This window comes from Penicillium rubens, assembly GCF_028828025.1.
Source record: "Penicillium rubens strain IBT 27055 chromosome Unknown utg000002l_segment0_segment0, whole genome shotgun sequence".
Taxonomy (NCBI): domain Eukaryota; kingdom Fungi; phylum Ascomycota; class Eurotiomycetes; order Eurotiales; family Aspergillaceae; genus Penicillium; species Penicillium rubens.
This window is the reverse complement of record NW_026890600.1, coordinates 6,508,490-6,528,768: the sequence shown is the minus strand read 5'-3', so window position 1 is coordinate 6,528,768 and position 20,279 is coordinate 6,508,490. Positions and strand designations below refer to the sequence as shown.

Genomic DNA, 20,279 nt, shown 5'->3' with positions numbered 1-20,279 from the left:
ATGTAAATATCAATACCCACAGTAGGTAACAATTGGATTAATACTGGTAAAAGATAGAATCACTTGACCTTTGCTAGGACTTGATCTATACAGATCAAGAATTGGTTACTTTGCCATACTATATGTCCAAGATTCTCTTCCTTTTGTATACACATGACCCCGGGGACTCAACCTGATCTCGCAGTCATATCCTCGGAGCTTTGTACACAACCGTACAACATGACATACAAGTCGAGCTAAGCTCGATATCAGCACATTCCAACAATATCCACACCTCAACCAAGACTGGAGAATTGCCTATTTAGGAAATTTGGATAACTTCAGCGTGACAAGATCTCTACGCAGAGATTTGAGATTCTGCACCTTGGGACCAAATACAGTAATGAGATAATGTTTGCTAGCAGTCTTGCCAACAGAGCTTGCTTCAAATGTTCTACAACTCTCTCACCTGCATATATCCTACAGGTATTGCTTCTCTGCATCTTCAATCTCTCGATCAATTCATCAATCTCCATCGACCTCATCATCCTCGGCATCTCCACAATCTGGGGATAGCTTCATTTCTGCCGGAGCAAGCCTTTTCCGGGGAATCTTCATCCCATCAAGATTCTCATCCCAGAGTTAAAGACCTCCCTCATTCCGACCTTTCATCTCTTCATCGTCTTCCTCATCGTCTTCATCGTCTTTCAATTAATTTGATTAATTTGTTTGCCTGGAATCACATGATTCATTCTACACCGCAGTCGTGATACTGATGACTAAGCTTCCCCTAAGCCCGCCTCCAGGGCTTCAGGTGGTGTTTATCGTCTTGGTTACATACATGTATGTAGATTGGCGAGAAAGACCCAATTTCTCATACCATGTCTTCTACTCCACATATCGGGCCATGGAGAACCCCAACTGAGGGTCACCTCACCCCAGATGCCAATGGAGACCTTAAAACCGACTATACGCGCTGGCGATTGGTCGACGAGGAAGGCCGTCAAACATGGCGGTATCTCGAATCTGATGCGGAAAACAACGAATGGCCACAATCCGTGGCTGATAAATATCACTTGGGACTGCCAACGGTATTCAACCCCCACACACTTGACCGAAATTCCAATATTGACGGCGCATATAGGGTCTTCCAGAGCTACCAGAGGCCAAGACGCCATTGAAAGCTGCCGAGAATGGACTTTCATTCTTCTCGCATCTGCAGCTGGAGCCCGGAAACTGGGCCTGCGAGTACGGTGGCCCTATGTTCTTGCTGCCGGGTATTTTGATCACTTACTACGTGACTAATACCCCCATTCCTCCGGAATATGCAACAGAGATCAAGCGTTATCTGTTTGCTCGTCAGCACTCGGAGGACGGTGGTTGGGGTCTACACATCGAAGGCCACAGCTCCGTTTTCGGTACTTGTATGAACTATGTGGCACTGCGCTTGATCGGTGTCAGCGAAGAGGATCCGCGCATGATCAAAGCCCGGGGCCTTCTGCATAAGTTTGGAGGCGCCATCTACGGCCCTCACTGGGCTAAGTTCTGGCTCAGCATTCTTGGGGTGATGGAGTGGGAGGGTGTCAACCCAGTTCCCCCTGAGATTTGGTTAGTCACGCACTGCAACATGTACAACCTCTCTTTTACTAACTGACGACATAGGCTTCTTCCTGACTGGGTTCCCTTTGCTCCTTGGCGGTGGTGGATTCATATGCGCCAGGTGTTCCTCCCAATGTCTTGGCTGTGGTCTAAGCAATGGTCCCATCCTCTAGACGACTTGACAAGACAGCTACGCGAGGAATTGTACACCCAGCCATACAGCTCTGTCGATTTTGCTGCGCATCGCAATTCGATCCACGAGGCGGACAATTATTACCCCAAGACATGGCTGTTGAATACAGCTAATGAACTGCTGGTTCGGGTCTGGAACCCTTATCTTCGACTCCCTAGTATTGTCAAGCGAGCTGAGGAATGGACCTGGGAATTGATTCGCATGGAAGATGAGAACACCAAATATGCGGGGCTGGGACCTGTCAACAACCCAATGAATATGGTGGCTTGCTTTATCCACGACGGCCCTGACAGTTACTCTGTCCGCCAACACAGGGAGCGGTTGAATGACTATATGTGGGTAAAGGGCGAGGGCATGCTTGCGAATGGAACCAATGGCGTGCAAGTGTGGGACACGGCATTCGTCACCCAGGCGATCGTCGTCGCTGGTTTCGCTGACGAGCCCAAATGGCGGCCGATGTTGACAAAAGCTCTCGAATTCCTTGACGATCATCAATTACGAGAGAATGTGCCAGATCAAGAGAAATGCTACCGCCAGCACCGTAAGGGCGCTTGGCCGTTCAGCACTAAGGATCAAGGGTACACAGTTAGCGATTGCACTGCCGAGGGTCTCCGGTCAACACTTCAGCTACAGGAAATGCACGGCTTCCCTAAGCTGATCCCCGAACAACGCTTGAAGGATGCTGTTGACTGTCTTTTGCTTATGCAAAACCCAAGCGGCGGCTTCTCTGAGTACGAAATTACCCGCGCTTCACCCAAGGTCGAGTGGCTCAATGCCGCGGAGGTCTTCGGCGGGATCATGATCAGCTACGACCACCCAGAGTGCACGACTGCGTCTGTTACAGCTTTGTCACTCTTTAGCAGATTTTACCCCAAATACCGCGCCGACGAAATCCGCGCCGCGAAGCAGAAGGCCGTCGGCTACATCAAGCGCGTACAGCGCGCGGACGGTAGCTGGTACGGCTCGTGGGGTATCTGCTTCACCTACGCAGCGATGTTCGCGCTCGAAAGTTTGGCCAGCGTTGGCGAGACATACGAAACGAGCGCCGACTCTCGTCGCGGTTGTGACTTCCTGATTGAGAAACAGCAGGCCGATGGTGGCTGGGGCGAGTCATATCTTAGTAGCTCGACCCATCAGTATGTTCAGCACGAAAAGTCTCAGGTGTGTCACACTGCTTGGTCTCTTCTTGCGCTTATGGAGGCGGGCTACCCGCACAAAGAACCGTTGGAGAGGGGCATTAAGCTGTTGATGTCTCGCCAGCAGCGGAATGGCGAGTGGCTACAGGAGGCCATTGAGGGTGTATTCAATCAGTCTTGGTGAGACCGTCCTGATACTTACTTTTTTTTTTTTACTTACTAACCATCTTTATAGCATGATCTCGTACCCCAACTACAAGTTCTACTGGCCGATCCGAGCCTTGGGCTTGTATAGTAAGAAGTTCGGAAATGCAGAGCTCGTGTAAACTATCTGAAGGGAAAATAATAACATTACACTATGTACTTAATCAATAATCAAGGGTCTATTGAGCAGGGTGTTCAATTAATACAGACATCCAACTAATGCACTGGAGTCATAGTTTCCTTCCCCTCACGTTCCCCTCACAAACACACCACGTGATCCAAAAATGAGCGATCGACAGGAGCTTGGGCCACCGAGGCTCATTCAACCCTCTTCTCTGGATTGCACATGCTTTTTTTCACTTAATCAACTTCTGTTCCCTCATCGTATCACCATGAATGCTGCAGCTCAGGGTGACATGGCCTCGGCCGAATCCAACTACCCCAACGCTATCGAACACTACACCCGCGCCTTGAGCGAGCTACCCCGCGCTCCGGCCTACTACATCTCACGCTCGACTGCCTATTCGCGCCTCAAGCCCGAAAATGGCGGACCCAACTACCAGGCTGCGCTTAACGATGCCGAAATTGCGCTCCAGCTCGCCAAAGAGCGGGGAAACCGCGAGCTGATCATCTCCGCTCAGATGCGCCGCGCCGTCTCGCTGTACCAGCTTGAGCGGTATGGAGACGCAGAATTTGCGTTTGGAATTATCGCGGAGAAAACAAAGAGCCAGAAAGCGCCAGAGAATAAGTCGGAGCAGGTGCAGGCTGCTATGGGTGGACCTGGATCCGGGTGGGGTGGCCCCAGGAACAATTACAGCGCCCAAATGCCAATTTGGACCGCCAAACTTCAACGGAAGCTGGCAGAGTTACCTAAGGACGATCCGAAGCGCGCTGTGTCTATTGCTGAATTCCCGTCTTCCGTACATGTTCCGACGGCAGATGAAATTAAGGCTCAGTTGACGGGCCTCGGCGCTAGCAACAACGTGGGAGTGGCCCCAGCCTCGCAGCAGACTGAGCCTCAGCCTTCAGAGGGATCGACCCTATCCCCAGTGGAGGCTATTTTAGCTTCTCGACTTCAAAGCTCAAACACCAGTGCTACGTCTACCTCGACCACTCCGGACAGGGTTCGCCATGAATGGTATCAGTCACGGGATTCTGTGGTTGTGACTCTTTACGTCAAGGGAATCTCAAAGGACAATGTTGCAGTTGATATGAAAGCAGAATGGGTTGGTGATATTGTTCCCGGCCATTATTGGACTCATAACTAATTCTGCAAAAGGTTTCGCTGCAATTCCCCCTCCCATCTGGTTCTGAATACGACTTTACCCTCGACCCGCTCTATGCATCTATCAACCCCGCCGAGTCCAAAGTCTCAGTCAAGAGCACCAAGATTGAACTCACTCTACGAAAGATGACATCCGGCCAGAACTGGAGTGCTCTCGAAGGTTCACTCACCGACCGTCCAGCCGAGCAAAAGGCGCCAACTACCGCGGGCCCTTCGTATCCCACCTCTTCACGCCACGGCACCAAGGATTGGGACAAGGTCGCATCCTCGCTCACTGAGAAGAAATCAAAGGACAAGTCGGGGGATAATGAAAATGTATCGGATGACGAAGGTGGTGATGCTGTCGATGGGTTCTTCAAGAAGCTGTATGCCAACGCTGACCCAGAGACGCGCCGGGCTATGATCAAAAGCTACACCGAAAGCCAGGGGACCACGCTGAGCACGAACTGGTCTGAGGTTGCGAAGGGGAAGGTGGAAGCTCGCCCTGAATGATTTTCCACTTGTTATTTTCTCTCTTCTCATAAGCCGCATGTAGCGAGGTGTTACCAGGTATCGCAACTTTTCGTTGTGAGATTTGTCTCAATTTACTGATTTTACTGTCTTCTCCCAAATTATCTTATTGATCTGAGTTCCGAAAAGCAAAGTAGTTCAATTTGTAAACTCCGACCTCTTAGATATGAGATCCCCCTTCCAAACACCAATAGATATTCAATTTAGGACACAACCCAGCCCTAGCCCAAGTCTGCTAACACTCCAGGGCCCTCTATCGGCCAGGCTCCAGAATCGGTCCATTGCCAGTGACCGCAACAGGAGATCCATATCCATCCTGCCGGCGCATAGTAGCCATGGGAGCACCATCCACCAATTCCAGGCGAAACAGAGCACCTTCGTCAGTAGGCCAATTCATGAAGGATTCCGAACGATACGTCTGCTCGACAATCCGAGCAGGTTGGATTCTCCGCATGATCCCCCTGATCCTCGGTCCACTGCTGTTTCCACGCTTATACACAATCCACACATCTACCGGCTTGTTGCCGAAGTGCCTTTTGTCTGCGCTGTAGCGTGCACATAACTCTCGTGCAACACGGCCCTCCCTACCCTCATCTGACGAAATGTTAGAGAGCAAAAAGCCTTCCTCGTTGGCGATTGCTATGACAGAGGATGTGCCCATTTTATGTGCCTCGACACCATCGCAAGCGGACCATTTGTCCGATTCGGTTCTTTCACCGACCACTATCCGCGGTTCGTTCAAAAGCCCGGGCATCGAGTTGGTTGTTTGGGTAAATAGTAGATAGCTTGTCTTGATCGGATGAGGTGCTTGTAGGTGGTCTTTGCTAACGTGCTTTGTATCTCGAGTTGATCTCTGAATACTTCTCCCCATCCTGCGATCGAACTGGAGTATATATACCCATTTCCTGTCTTACTGATAAATCCATCTAAAAGTTGGGCTGGAAACAACGCTGCAAAGAGTGAAACCCAACTCAACAGCAGCTTTCCATATAGATATATTGTTGGCTGGGAGGCTTCCACGGATCTTATAGACCGGACATCGTGAATATGGGATCGTCGAGAGAACTGAGACGAAAGGTCTTGGGTTTACAAGTCGGCTTAGTCCTGTAAGTAAGTATGTAAGTATACTCGAAGGCAAAATGATAGGCTGTGGGCGCTTAGGGCTCGGACTTTGTCTGACTTCTATTCGTTCTCCGTGAAACTCATATTGGCGCCGGCCCCCCTACACCTCGCTAGGGCTTCTGTCTTTTACCCATCCCTGTCCCGCAAGCCATAATCTGCACTGGTATGGTTTTGTTAGTCTGTTAGATCGAGACGCCTGCGTCTCGATGGGGATGGTTGGCTCAGCGGTAAAGTTGCATCTCCCCCAGGAGCTGGTATACCCTCATCAAGCGCAGAATGGCGCTACGAGTATGGGATGACACAAAACTATGGGATATGTTTCAGGTCTAAGGGTCTGGCATTTTGCCCATGTCGTTGATGGTTCATGGCCGAAACGGGCCAATGGTGTATGTCCATCCCCTGCTTCGTGGATGTATCTTCCCGTTTCGAGAACTCAACTTGCAAATTTATACTGACCGCCAGTTTACCTCTCTCCATTACTCAAGGCGAATGCGTGGTTCGGTTGGTTCACATTTAGTGAATATCTCAGAGAACTGTAATATGGTTTCGTCGAGGCCGATGGGCCGACGTTTACTTTGATGAAGACCGCAGTGATGCGGTATTATTGAGTGCGATTATGATTATCAGAACTTGCTGGCACCACCGAAGCCCAGTTACTTCTATATCCATGTATAAGTGGAGGCGTCCTGCGCAGCATCGTAAGTCGATATGATTGGCCCTGCAGCTCTTTCGCTCTGTCTCTGTTGAGGAGGAGAGATGTTTTGCTACGGTGGACATCCATACGTCGGTTGGATATCATATCAGGACCTCATGGTTAATAGCCAGGTCAGCAACAACGCATTGGGGAATCTAAGGAGTATCCTCCCTTTTCTAACTAAAAGACAAGCATGGGATGTGTTGGCAGTTGTTTCAAAGCATGTGTCTCGCCTATTTTCTCCTTTGGTTAAGGCTTTGGGCTGTTCTCTCGGGAATGGATGGCCTCGTGCTCACTTCCAGCGTTTAGTTCATTTAGTTGTAGCTTCATGTTTGTACTATAATACGCAGTTTGTAGTTTCAACTTGCTTTCCGCTATAGAAGGTTGTTACATTGTAGGTACAAACGATGTAAGGGGATGGGAATATACCATATTGTTCTAAGCCTTACTATTATTTACTGCCGTAGAATAGGAGTATTGCTAGGCACAGGTACTGTTGATAAGGTAGCTGGCAGCTGAAGTTCCATAATATTTATTTCAGACCATTCATGTATGTACCGTAACTTACATCTTATTCTTGGATATCTACTCTTCCTCCTCATCAATTTTGCCATCGCGATACAGGAAGAATTGTGTAAAGATCGCCATATCCAGCAGCAGCGTGCCAGCACTACCAACCAGCCAGGACAAGTTCACCAAAATATACCGGCCATACAGCGCAGCCGCCTCACCAGGACGACAATGCGCACGGTGACGGCGGTGCCCCAGAACCTCTTCGGAAGACCCATGGCAAATAGGCGAGTATGCCAGAATAGAGAGCACATAAGTCAAGTTCCCAATGCAAGCAAAGAGGAAGAACAGCAGGGAAACACCATCCGTTGATTTGCGGCGGTAGTTCAAGAGAAGCTGGGGCAGGCGCGAGCCAAGGTACAAAACTGCACAGAAATAGCCAAATACTTGACCCAGAACGTCCATGGTGAGAGGTTCCGAGTCTGGCGATGATGACTTTGCTGCCGGGCTGACGAACCAGCCCATCACACCTGCCGCACAGACTAGGGCGACAGCCGTGGAGTTGAACAGGATGGATTGGAGGGCGGAGATGCGGCGACGGCGGGCGCGTTGAGCACGCAGTTCCGCGGAATCGGAGCTGGGTTCCACGAAGGGCGTCGCGGGTGATAGATGGGTAGCGTCTACCGACGAGTGGAAGATATCATGGTACGACGCTGCTGAGTGCCGTCTTCCGGCGGAGGCTGGATGTGGCCCGGCTTGGGGTTGCTGTCCAGTTACGTTTGTAGCTGGGTCTTGGGTTTGGGCCTGGCCGTTGGGCTTTGGGATGAGGGCTGATCTCTCTGTTGGTGCTGCTTGATCGGCGCCGTTCAGCTCCGCATCGGTAGTACCGTTGGCTGCGAAAAGGTCCGGTGTGGCCGAGGGGGATAGCTCCTCCCTGAGGTTGAACCCCCGGTAGTAAAAGCACTGGCCCAGCAGAACGATATCTGCTAGAGTGTAATACACTGCAAGGATGATCATGGTAGGAAGAACGCCTTGTAGGACGGCACCTAATATGTTGAACACATCGCCAGCCAACCAGATGATGAGGAAGATGAGAGAGAGGCCATCTGCAGAGCCACGTCGGAAGTTCTCGATGATCTGAGGGGAGAATACGACGACCCAGCAGGCAATAGAAATAGATCTGGATTGGTTAGTATTGGATTAAGAAAAACAAAACATAAACATGCAAAGATCATCGGGCCAAGTAGATCTACATCCGCTGTCACGCATGCATGCATTAAATGAATATAACAGCCAATGGAAGGCCACCAAAAATGAAAAGAAGACAAGTACAGCTTGGTGAACTTACCCGCAGATGCCGCTAAGGGCCTCAATGTTAAAATTAGCCGCCTGCGAAGGGAACATCTTGCAGGCGAACCGTGCGACTCAGAGCCAAGTACTTTCAAGTACTCTCAATAGAGGTTTGGGAAGCGAAACAATGTAAAAATAGAATGCCAATATAAACAGATGTAATTGCTGGAAGATCCAGCTCTGTGCAAGTTGACAATAAGGGAAAAAGGAAATAAGGCAATTGGAGGTGCGACGAGAATTGGAGCCATGGATGACGTGTGATCACGTGCACTAGAAGTATAAGAAGTTCAGCAAGTAGACGGCATTTCAGGAGCTAATTTCTTTCAATTCCTTCTATTTCCTGCAATATATGAAGTTACAGCTCGAATAAAATGACATTTACTTAATCATGAGGTATCAAAATTCAAAGACCTATGGGTAATGTCCCCTCATAAGCTGCTCCAACTTATCCTGGGCATCACAGAAGATATTTATGGCCTTGGGCTCTGTCAGCGAAGCTTAAAGGTCGATCAGTGTATGTGCTTACCTCAGTCAGCTTGATCTGGCTAGCACCACCCTGGTCTCGGGCAAACGTGATCTGGTAGCTTCCACGATCGTTGATGAAAGAGACACCCCGTGCCGGGATAGGAAGTGTCGGCGCAATATCAAACAATGACTTGACATTTCCTGCGTAAGGTTGTTTCAATTGCGTCAACAGCCCAGGTGAAATAGTAATGTGATCCACCCCAGCAAGGAAGAAGATCTCCTCGACAGAAGTCAAGCTAGCGGGGAGGACTATGGTGCGCGAACTGATGGACTCGTAGTATTTCTGAATAGCTGCGCAAAGCGGGAGCAATTTCGCATTGTCCACGTAACTAAAGGGGCCGGATTATTAGGTTAGGTCTTAAAGAAGAGTTTGAAACTTACCCTGGTTGCACATGCACCTTCAGTTCGTTCACATACGGTGCGATATAAGTACAGTTGACCTCAGCTGCGAGTACAGCTTGAGCCATGCTGAACAGAGTCGTCGCTAGAGTACGCACACCAGCTAATTCAAGTGTTTGACAGGCCATCATTCCTTCCCATGTACTTGGAATCTTGATACAAATGCGAGACACGTCGAAATCGGGCTGGTAATGCTGGAACAATTGCACGATTCCTATGATTGATATCATCAGCATCAGATCTAACCGAGAAAGAACGCTGTCAGTGGAAGGAGTCCAGCATACGGAGTGCATTGACGATAATCTTCTCCGTCGAGTACGAATAGTAAGGATTGACCTGTACATGGACACGTCCACGAATGTGTCTTGCCATTTCTAAGGCCAACTTAACCATCTAATAATCCATTTAGTCGACTTCTTCATCAAGTCCACCAATGCTATAATCGAAACACAACTCACCGAAATCTCGACAGCCAGTTCGTTCATATCCATGGAGTACTTCGCATGCAGCACTGCCGCATCTGACCGCGCTGAGACAATGATTGCAGATCGCTCCGGCTTAGAAAGCTCGCCGAGTGCAATGGCCTGGACGGTCAATTTCATGGCCTAATTAAGTCCACGGGTAGCACGTCCATGTGCTTACCTGGTTAGAAGTGCAGTCCTGGAATGGGCCCAGGGTTTTGGCGACTAGAAAGCAGTCAGCGATCTGGGAATGGTAATATAATATCTCTACGATACACCCCTGGAGAAAGGCCAGTTGACTCACCTTCATCATCCATGGTATCACAATCGACCAGCGTGCGCGAACGCATATAATCGAGGCCTGTCTGTACAGCCATCTTGAGTGTAGAGTAAATCCGAGATGATGGAGAGACGAGGAAAAAGAAAATGGAAATGGTCATCCCACTTCTCCAACTCCAGTATTTAATAGGGTGGGGGGGGGGGGGGGTTTTCGGGCCTCCACACTCCGCAGTCACGGATTTGTCGGGCCGAGTAACATCTTTCTGATTAGTATGGACTTCGCATCAGGCCCTGCACTGCATGTGTATTGTGGTACATGGGGGATGCCGGATAGGATATAGCTAGGTCGGACAAATCTACGGTCATAACAATTAGTGAGACTATTCAGCAAATCAAGATGGTGCTTAAAGTATCCCAATCAGGCAATATGCTTGTATAGGACAAGAAGGATATATTCCGAGACGCCTCGCGATGCAAAGTGGAAATCCACCCCCAAAATACCCAATACCTATCAAACTATTTAAAAATCAAATGCTCTCTTTTGTTGTTGGCTCCTATTTGGCCTGGGTAGCCAACCAAGCCTCATGTGCCTTCTTCTGACGCTCCCAGTCTTTGCGGAGCTTCTTCGCCCGGCTCTTGGTGATCTCCTCACCGGAAGCGTCGCGGGTAGGCATGCCTTCATCGTCCCAGGCAGTGTATTCGCTGGTACGGAACATCTCCAGGTGGCTCAGCTTGCCCTTCTCCGCCTTCTTGAGAGCTTCCTGCTGGTTCTTCAGCTTTTCAGCCTGCTTTTGGCGAGCCCGAGTTTCCTTCTCTTCCCGCGCCTTGAGCATCTCCTGGGTGACTGGCCGGACTAGGGCAGGTTGGTTCTCCCGATCTTCGAGGGCGATACCAACATCGAAGAGGTCGATGTCTCGCACACGGTCGCACAGGGACAGAATATCCTTGCCTATAGAATCAGAGGACTCCAAAGAGACTACCTTGTTACGGAAGTTAGAGAAAAGCTCAGCGTACGGCTTAGCGGATTCGGAAGCCTCTTGTGGTGCCGACGCTTGGGCAACTGCCGCCTCGATATCCTTGGCGGAGATTCCAGCCTTGGATCGTGCGGCTTCACGGAGTGTGTCACGCATGGCCGATAGAGGGTACAGGTAGGGCTTGGCCTCCTCGGGGATATCAATACCAGACCAGCCGATTTCGGTGCTATCAGCCGAGGCGGTCCCGTTAAGACCGAACATGTTCACCATGGAGGTTACCCATTGGGCTGCAGCTTGAACATCCTGGGAGGGCACGGCGGCCTTGTCGGCAATATTGAACTTGGAGATGAGTTCCGAGATCGATGCCATGACAGCGGGAGTGTTGAAAGAATCACAGAGCTGGTCGTGAACGGCCTTCTTGGCCGTTTCCAGATCAGCAGCAAAGGTGGTGTCGGTACCTGATGACTGGAGAGCGGCAGGATCCTTAACCTTGAGGAAAAAGTTGTTCACCTTCTCCTCCCATGAGCTGCCCGTGTTTACCAGATCGTCTGTGATCTCAACACCATCCTTCCAGCCACCCAGCAGGAAGACAATGCGCAGACTTCTCGGTGACCAGTCTTTGCGATCAAGCGCTTCTCGGATGGTAGTGAAGTTCTTCAACGACTTGGACATCTTGGATCCTTGAATGGACAGATGGCCCATGTGAAGGAAGTAGTTAACCCATTGTTCATGCTTGTGATCACCGTGCCAGTATGCCTCACTCTGGGCCAGCTCATTGTCGTGATGCGGGAAGGCAAGATCAATACCACCAGAGTGAATGTCCATCTGATTGCCCAGCCGGGCTGATGCCATGGCTGAGCATTCGATGTGCCAACCAGGGCGGCCCTTGCCCCAGGCACTAGACCAGCTTGGCTCCCCTGGCTTGGACGACTTCCAGAGAGCGAAATCGGAAGCACCGCGCTTCTCTGTCGTTTTGCTGGCCAACGAACCTTCACCCTCTGCAGCCAATTTGTTGTCTGATCGACTCCATGGCTCAAGCCGAGCGTACGGGTGGCCGGCCGCTTCGAAGGCATTGATATCAAAGTACACCGATCCATCCTTTGTAGCATATCCGAAGTTATTCTTAACAATACGATCCACGAAGGCCGCAATCTCATCGCCATATTCAGTCACGCGAGTCAACTCGGTGGGATCAAGAACGTTCAGGTCGCGCATATCCTTAGTAAATCGTTCCTCGTATCTCTTAGTCAACTTGGTGAAGATGCTGTGATCGTCCGCGTCAACCGATGCACCTTTCAGAGCATCGAGATAAGGCAGAATGAGATCCTGCGCGTTTGAATAGAACGACTCAGCAAAGAGAGCAGGGTCGGCGCTCGAGCCATGGGGGGTTTCCGCCTGCGCGAAGACCTTTGCGGCAGACGCAGCCGTCTTGATGTGCATCTTAACCTTGGCCTCGTCATCACCTGCCTTCTCGTTTCCTGGCAAAGCTCCACCGTTCAAGATAGTCGCGTAGGTTTTTTCAACCTCATTTTGGTACCGCGCCGGAGGGGTTTCGGGGTCGAGCAAGGGAAGGTTCTTCTTTAAGTAGGCGACGAAAGCGCTTTTGACGGTATCTAAGACCTCCGAGGTGATCGTAGGGTTGGCGGTGATGAATTCGTTAAACAAATGTTGTTGTCTAGCGCGGAGGATGATCTATAGGATCGGTGAGTCACCGCGCTTGAGGCTGTATCCATATACACAACCCTGATTCATACCTTGTCGTCCACGTCTGTAATGTTCATAACGAAGTTGACATCGAACTTGAAGTAGTCGCGCATAATTCGGCGAATAATATCGGTGCTAACATAGTTTCGGGCATGTCCTAGGTGCGCATCGTCGTAAACAGTCGGTCCGCACGCGTACCACACAACTTTCTTGCCCGCAGAGTCGATCGGGACGAAGGGCGTCTTGGACTTGGTCAACGAGTTCCACACCTTCAATGGAGGCAGTTGCGCGTCCGGACTAGAGGGCGGTTGCCGCCATGGCGGCTGCTGGCGAGAAGACATAGACCTGAAAGAAGTGACTGACAATAAAAACCGCTGTTTGGACGGTGAAAAGAAAGAAAAGGAAAGAAGGGAGGGTCGGGGGGAGAGCATAAAGAGAGAAACAAAGGCAATGGAGGGGGAGGGGCTCTTGTCAGGACCAGATCGACTCATCCATCAACTGCGGACTCGCTGTGATTGGCGGCAACTGGGGATGGGAGGACCGAGCCCTGAGCCCTAACGTATGGCCCGATCAGGCAATGAGCATGACATACTTTTTTTCTTTGCGGAGAGGCAATGAGATCTAGCAAGTTAGGGATTGTCCACACCCATTACCCTCACTGATACCGCTCACCATGACTTCCCCATTCCTCACACGGAACACTATAGCCGACAAAGATAGCCTTGCCCTCTTGCAACTCCGTCGCGACCAGATCGTTCCGACCATCCTCCGCGACCATGACGATGAGAACCAAGGCTATTGGGAAGGAAAGGTCACCAACACCCGCTTCGGCTCGTTCCCACACAGCACTCTGATCGGACAGCCCTGGGGCTCGCAGATTGTCGCTTCGAAAGTCGACACAGGTTCGCGCGGTCGCACCCAAAGCGCCAAACGCAAGGCAGAGGAGCTCGATGCCGAGGCAACAACAACTGGCGCAGAAGAGGAGAAGAAGAAGCCATCATTAAGAGCCCCCGTCTCTGCAGAGAGTGGGTTCCTACACATCCTTGCCCCGACTCCCGAAGCATGGACCATATCTCTTCCACACCGCACGCAGGTCGTCTACACCCCAGACTACAGCTACATCCTCCACCGACTCCGCGCACGACCGGGGAGTACAGTCATCGAAGCCGGAGCCGGCAGCGGCTCGTTCACGCACGCCTCCGCACGCGCCGTTTTCAACGGGTATCCCGGGACAGAAGAAGCGACGAAACGGCGACGTCTAGGCAAGGTCTGCAGTTTCGAATTCCACGAACAGCGCGCGGCCAAAGTGCAGAAGGAACTGAGAGACCACGGTCTCGACGGCATAGTTGAGGCTACGCATCGCGATGTCTACGAAGACGGATTCCTGTTGGGCGACCCCAAAACCGGCAAATCACCCAAGGCCAACGCCATCTTCCTGGATCTTCCTGCTCCCTGGCTCGCACTGAAACATCTCACGCGCAACCCGCCACCCGGGCAGGAATCCGCCCTGGACCCTGAGTCCCCGGCTTATCTGTGCACATTCTCGCCCTGTCTCGAGCAAGCAGAGCGTACAATTCGCACAATGCGCAAGCTATCATGGCTCAATATTTCAATGGTGGAAGTCGCCCAGCGTCGGCTAGATGTCAAGCGGGAGCGTATCGGTCTAGATACCGAGGGCGTTCGTGGAGCTACACTGTTTCCTAAGACCGTCGAGGAGGCAGTGGCAAAGCTTCGCAGTGATGAACAACGTGCCAAGCTCATCCGGGATAATCGATTGACCAAAGACCAGCCAGATTATCAGCCGATTGCGAAGGAGACGCCGTTCTATAAAGAGAAGACAGATGTCCCCATATATGCTCAGGGTCGCTTGACACATCGATCAGAGCCCGACCTCCGAACTCACACCTCATACTTGGTCTTTGCGATCTTGCCTCGGGCTTGGTCTGAAGAAGATGAGCAAAAGTGCCGGGATCAATGGCCATCTGCCAAGGTCGTTAGGGCCGATAATGAACCGAAGACAAGCAAGAAGCAAATGAAGAGACAGGCTGCCATGGAACGGGCAAAGCTCCGCGAAGAACAGAAGCAGTCGGCGGAAAGGCCACAGCCAGATTCGGGAGATAAGGCTGAGGAAGAAGAGATCAAGGAAGAAGAGACCAAGCAAGAAAGCACCGAGGCATGAGGGTGAACCTATACCAGTGATTTGTTTCATTAGCATAAAAGTTCCACAACTAGAATGGCGTTGGTGGCTTTGAATACAGTCTACGTCGCAGATATCATTTACTCAAAGGCTCTTTCATCACTCGCATTGTACGCAATCCTGGAGCCAAGCTGGTGGTCATCAACCTCTCGGTATCAAACCAGCATTTGCAATCCTCTCAGAGGCAGAAGTTCTTTAGCGGTCATGAATTGATCGATAATCCGCTTGAACGTTAACTCGAAGCCGTTTATTTCCACACGCGAAACTGGCTTGGCCTAAGAAGCAGTCGTCGTGCAGGCTACCTGAGCAAAACAAGCGAGCGTGGATCAATGATAATCGAGCAGCGAGGAATGAATACTACAGGTGATCAGAACCGTAAAGAAGGCAACCGCTCATGTGGAAATTCTCTATAGGACAAGATGCTATCAAAGCCGCCTTCTAGATAATAAAATCATGAAATGCAATAAGCGAAGTAATGACGACGTCGTCGGGTAGATGGTATCGACAGGGAAATAGAAGTGTTCAGAGGTTATTTTCAGCTCTGAACTTATCCCAGGCTTCATTTAGGGTTCCGAACACAGATCCAGCAATCATACGCTGCTCAGTAGTGGCAGTGGTAGGGATCTAACCGGGAACGTTAGTTGGATAATCAGATAAAATGCAGCTAATGCCACCCAACAAGGGAGTAAACATACCTTATCAGGGTGCACCTTGGAAATGCCCTTCATATACTGAATCTTAACCTTATTCGGCAGAACCAGCTCCGACAAGCCAATCTTCTTCCACCCAGCCTCGGGCCATAGCACAGAATCCAGGCTACCCAGCAGCGCGCGCAAATTGTCTTGCTTGCCATTTCTCCAGGCGGCAATTTTCGCGTCGACGCTCTCAGAAAGAGCAAATTTCTCTTCGTCGGCGCGCTCAGCCGCCTGATTGGCTTGCCGCAGACGACTGACTGCTTCAAAGTCAGCCCCAGATGCTGACGTGGCTGCGAGATCGGACATAGCCGAAGGCTTCTTAGGCGGGGGTGAAGGCCTTTTCCTAGCAGGAACTGCGGGCTTAGATTGAGGCTTGCTGATACCAGCCGCTTTCTCGCAACGGTTCCGGCCTTGGATACTCGTGCTACCACCGTGGCCAGACTCTACAGCCAGCTTCCATGTCTGTGCGGCATCACCCCAGCGCTCGAGTTGCTCTAGGGCTTCGGCTTTGCGCATCAAAGCCTTGCCAAAGAAGTCTTTCATGGGCTTAGGCGCTTCCCCGGTGCATAGATCGATCGCCTCCGATTCACCCTTAGACGGGCCGATGAACGTTAGGATGATGTCGGCATCATCAATGGCGGACTTGGGTTCTCCGATCTTTAGGGCTGTCATGGCACGATTGCTGCGGATGATAATGGTGATAGGATGCTTGTCAGGGAGCATACCGAGAGCCGTAGAGAAGCTCTGGTGGGCTTCCGCGTAGTCACCTCTTTTGTATGAGTCTGCGGCCTTTCCGCGGTGCCGGTGTGTTGATTGAAGTGCCTCTTGAGATACAGGCGGGATAGACCGTGTTGGGGCTTTAGGGCGTACGGGGATAGAAGCTGGGCGAGTCGGAGGCGTGGCAGTCTGGGCTGGGGTAGGAAGCTTTGGACGACTAGCCGAAGGGGCGGGAGAATCAAAGAGATCGACGGTAGGTTCAGAAGGCGGTGGTGGTGCCTGCGGTCGCTTGCGTCTCGCAGGACTAACATATGCTTGCGCTGTCTGCTCTTCAGCCGCAAACCGTGAAAGTCGAGATTTAGGATCTTGAGAACTTGGTCGGGATGGACGCTGGAGGAAGTTGGCTTGCTGTCTTGATTGCACAGCACCAGGGGGCGATTGATTATGAGGCTGGCTCCTTGGGTCGGGGTGGCTTTCACGAGGACGAGGGGGTTTCTGAGGCCGGCCATCTCCAGACTCGAGAAGAAGCGCTTCATTAGTGAATTCCTGCTGTTCTCGTTGTGGTTGAGCCGGTTGATCAAGACGACCTGGACGCTGCGGCTGGAGAGGAGGTTCATCTTGTGGAGAGGATGCATCTCTCATCCAACGTGGCTGGCTGGGGTCATGCTCCGCGTTGAATTCGTTTACGGCTTGTTGAAATTTCTTACTGCCAGTCTTCCAAAGCGAGCCAGCTGATTTCAGTAAGTTATTACCAAATTGAGAGGCAACCTGCGCAGGGTCTTTGTCCCCCGATGCTGGACTCCGTCTATCCTGACGTGACCGAGATTCCGGCATTTCTTCTCTCATCCACGAAGGCCGGTCACGGTTACGACTATCGCTCCTTTCAGCGCGATCGGCAGGACGAGTCGCACTGGGATGTCCTTCGGTCTTCTGTCGAGACTCGGCATGAGCCTGGGTAAGAAGCCAACCAACAGCAGCCTGTACGTCGGTCCCAGACTCTGTGGTATTCAAGGCCCGGCGAGATTTATCTGCGGGGAATCCCATATCCACCAACTCCGCAAGAGCCCGATCGACCTCGCTGGAAGGCATAGGAGATACATCTTGGTCTCGTCCTCGATCTGACGGTGTGGCAGATGTGGGAGGCGGTTCCTGGCGTGGGATATCCGATACCGGCTTCCCGAGCAAACCAAGGAAATCATCATCGTCGCCTTGTTGAGGCTGAGGAGCGGGAGCAGGTTTTGGCTTCAATTGATTGAGGCCGAATGGGTCATCGTCATCAAAGGCGCCCATCCCCGTGTTGTCCTGCATGATAATTCCACCATTGGAAGGTTCTGGCCGACTGTTCATGTCGATTTGAGGCGACGCTCTCGAAGAGGTGGGGACTGGGAAATGGGTCGACGCATCCACCGGCGCTGCAGCATCGAACGCGGCCAGAATATCCTCATCGTCCGTGAGCAGTGGCGCAGATCGAGAAGCAGGTACAGACGCGGGGCTCTGCCTACGTCCTTCAAAGTTGTCCCAGAATTGATTGTTCTGGCCTCCGTACTGCGATTCAAATCGGCTGCGATTCTCGGCTTCTTTTTTAGCCTTTTCCTCCTGCAAACGCTTCTGCTGTTCCATGAGAGAAAGGTTCTTGTTTCCGGCGGAAGAATTGAATGAGACCAGGTTCGCAAAGCTATCTCCGGTAGAGGTGGCGGGCTTGGATGGCGAGCTTGAGCGGTTCGAGGTCGCGGATAACGGGGTAGACCTGCCAGAGCCACCATTTGATGATATACTTGGGTACAAGTACCCAGAGCTCAGTGGCGGTGGTTTGCTTGGGTTTTTGGAATCGGAGGACCAACTCAAGCCGTTTAGGTCCTCCATGGTGAGCTTGTCGCAAAGGATAGAGGTGACGTCTGGTGGGTTCGAATGAGGATTAGGTCCCAGGAGAGGGATGAAGGTTTTCCATGATCTCACCAGCTCACAATATGAAAGAAGCCCGAAGTAATTTCAACGACCGTTTGCTAGCAAGCAGATGCAGAGACACTTGCCCCCTGCATGTGGGGGATCCAGACCGCATTGCGGCCGGCACGTGATGCTGTGGTTTCATCTCGCGCATTTTGGGATAGCTTCATTTCCTTTAAATGCTGTCTGGGGATTATCAGTTTATTATATCCAATTTCTGACATTGAGGCTGAAAGCCTCTCAGAAATCGATTGCCTCTAACATGAAAAGCTAGTTCGAGGCATACGCAATGACGCCGATGTGAGAGATATCTCAATCTAGAGACCTTCAACTTCTTCATTTTTTACACTATATTTTGACTTATAACCAACTAAATAATCACTCAAATTGCCCTCGTCCTCGCCGTCGATTCCTAAAAGAACATGGGAAGTATTCGCAGAGATCACCATAGTTGCTCCGCCCAACTGACCCCACGAACTCGGCAAATCCGATGGTTAAATGGAAAAGAGACTACCTAACAATACACCGACAACGCATGGTGGATATATATGTCACCCCTCACCCAGATCCCTGGTGATGGATTTGAGTAGGCCAAGGCACTGAGAAAGGCTCTAAACATCTTACGCCGGAGAGACCATGGATCTCAGTTTTATCGGCAAGGGGAACGTGCCTCGGCCGTTAAAGCTATTCCTGTAAAAAGGCAAGGAACGGTCTATAACAGACAGGAGTGTTTTGTCAATAAAGCCAGCTGGCACTTGGTGTTCCCACGGTATAAGCTTTTGCGTATTTCCCCAATGCCTGTATAATGACCAGATGGGGTATCCCTAACCACAGCCAAACAACGTACGGAATACTTACTCCGTACAGATACTCCATCCTCCAAACACGTTGGCAATCTAAGCGGCAGAAAGCCAAAATCTGGAGACCGCGAAGAAACTTGCCCTCGAAGATCTAGACATGGCAAGCCAGCGGAACTTAAACTACCATTCAATCGTAATGGAAAGGGATTTCCTGGCCTCCAGGGCCTAAATTAGTTGCAGATTTCGCTAAGTTAGTTCCATTTCTACTTTTGGCGAACGCGTATCATACCCCAATTAGGGACGTCATGGGCGGAAAATACAATACTCGGACCAGTCTAGAACTATTTTGTCTTTTCTGGAAGCATCAAAAAGGGGTAGAGGGGTAGAGGGGTAGTTGGAGATGCAAGATCTACATTATTCACCGTAAGTTGTAATCCATATCTACATATGTATTTACGTTCTCTCAAGCTACAAATGTACAACATAGGCCGTACTCAGTATCCCGTATGAGTCTTCTTTGGAAGCGTCAATAAGAGGCCATTGCATCATTCGCTAAATCCATGTTCGATCGTTTAAGGTTTAGTGAAAAGCACTAATTGAGAAAAGCTTCATGCATTAGCGCGCAGGCTAATGAAGTTTGGCAGGAAGATACGAGAATCAAGAGGAATGGCGCAACTCTCGCGGCAGTCCAGTCCCCATAGTGCCCACCCCCTCTTCAGTACCCCGTATAGTTCGGAGTAAATGCTAAAAGATCCAAGGGCCACAGAACCCGCCGTCTTTCAAAGCCGCTTGTCCGGGAATCCGGGAATCCGAATGGACTACCCAGGATGCATGTATGTAGTATCAAGGGCAGCAGTGCAGATTTATATAGTTAGACATGCACCACGTGCGTACATCGTTAACCCTGTATGCACATAATCCATGGCTATACTATACCCAGTTCCCTTCCGTCCCGACGATCCTAAGTTACCTTTGTACGTATTAAAATGCTAAAGTGGACCG

At 50.9% G+C, this 20,279-nt stretch overlaps 8 protein-coding genes across 8 annotated transcripts; 3 read left to right on the top strand and 5 right to left on the bottom strand.

Moving 5' to 3' along the window:
* Positions 1-860: 860 nt before the first annotated feature.
* On the top strand, positions 861-3,233 carry N7525_004959 (terpene cyclase/mutase family protein; the record flags this gene model as incomplete). Its single annotated transcript, XM_002565288.1, has 4 exons — positions 861-1,070; positions 1,124-1,587; positions 1,642-3,087; positions 3,143-3,233. The coding sequence occupies 4 exons, from the start codon at positions 861-863 to the stop codon at positions 3,231-3,233; spliced, it is 2,211 nt and encodes a 736-aa protein (XP_002565334.1).
* A 270-nt stretch (positions 3,234-3,503) lies between these two features.
* N7525_004958 (co-chaperone SGT1) lies at positions 3,504-4,888 on the top strand (the record flags this gene model as incomplete). The annotated part of the gene is made up of 2 exons (XM_002565289.1): positions 3,504-4,337; positions 4,391-4,888. The coding sequence occupies 2 exons, from the start codon at positions 3,504-3,506 to the stop codon at positions 4,886-4,888; spliced, it is 1,332 nt and encodes a 443-aa protein (XP_002565335.1).
* A 271-nt stretch (positions 4,889-5,159) lies between these two features.
* On the bottom strand, positions 5,160-5,660 carry N7525_004957 (uncharacterized protein; the record flags this gene model as incomplete). The annotated part of the gene is made up of 1 exon (XM_002565290.2): positions 5,160-5,660. The coding sequence occupies one exon, from the start codon at positions 5,658-5,660 to the stop codon at positions 5,160-5,162; it is 501 nt and encodes a 166-aa protein (XP_002565336.2).
* Positions 5,661-7,307: 1,647 nt separating this feature from the next.
* Positions 7,308-8,636, bottom strand: N7525_004956 (PQ-loop repeat-containing protein; the record flags this gene model as incomplete). The annotated part of the gene is made up of 2 exons (XM_002565292.1): positions 7,308-8,412; positions 8,581-8,636. 2 exons carry the CDS (start codon positions 8,634-8,636, stop codon positions 7,308-7,310), a joined length of 1,161 nt encoding a protein of 386 aa, XP_002565338.1.
* A 357-nt stretch (positions 8,637-8,993) lies between these two features.
* N7525_004955 (transaldolase family protein) lies at positions 8,994-10,344 on the bottom strand (the record flags this gene model as incomplete). The annotated part of the gene is made up of 7 exons (XM_061213230.1): positions 8,994-9,059; positions 9,109-9,436; positions 9,489-9,720; positions 9,791-9,899; positions 9,965-10,090; positions 10,149-10,192; positions 10,272-10,344. The coding sequence occupies 7 exons, from the start codon at positions 10,342-10,344 to the stop codon at positions 8,994-8,996; spliced, it is 978 nt and encodes a 325-aa protein (XP_061070251.1).
* Positions 10,345-10,800: 456 nt separating this feature from the next.
* Positions 10,801-13,265, bottom strand: N7525_004954 (cysteine--tRNA ligase; the record flags this gene model as incomplete). Its single annotated transcript, XM_002565294.1, has 2 exons — positions 10,801-12,912; positions 12,975-13,265. The coding sequence occupies 2 exons, from the start codon at positions 13,263-13,265 to the stop codon at positions 10,801-10,803; spliced, it is 2,403 nt and encodes an 800-aa protein (XP_002565340.1).
* Positions 13,266-13,597: 332 nt separating this feature from the next.
* On the top strand, positions 13,598-15,103 carry trm61 (tRNA 1-methyladenosine methyltransferase subunit GCD14; the record flags this gene model as incomplete). Its single annotated transcript, XM_002565295.1, has 1 exon — positions 13,598-15,103. One exon carries the CDS (start codon positions 13,598-13,600, stop codon positions 15,101-15,103), a length of 1,506 nt encoding a protein of 501 aa, XP_002565341.1.
* A 540-nt stretch (positions 15,104-15,643) lies between these two features.
* On the bottom strand, positions 15,644-18,396 carry N7525_004952 (UBA/TS-N domain protein; the record flags this gene model as incomplete). The annotated part of the gene is made up of 2 exons (XM_002565296.1): positions 15,644-15,745; positions 15,817-18,396. The coding sequence occupies 2 exons, from the start codon at positions 18,394-18,396 to the stop codon at positions 15,644-15,646; spliced, it is 2,682 nt and encodes an 893-aa protein (XP_002565342.1).
* Between the last annotated feature and the right edge of the window lie 1,883 nt (positions 18,397-20,279).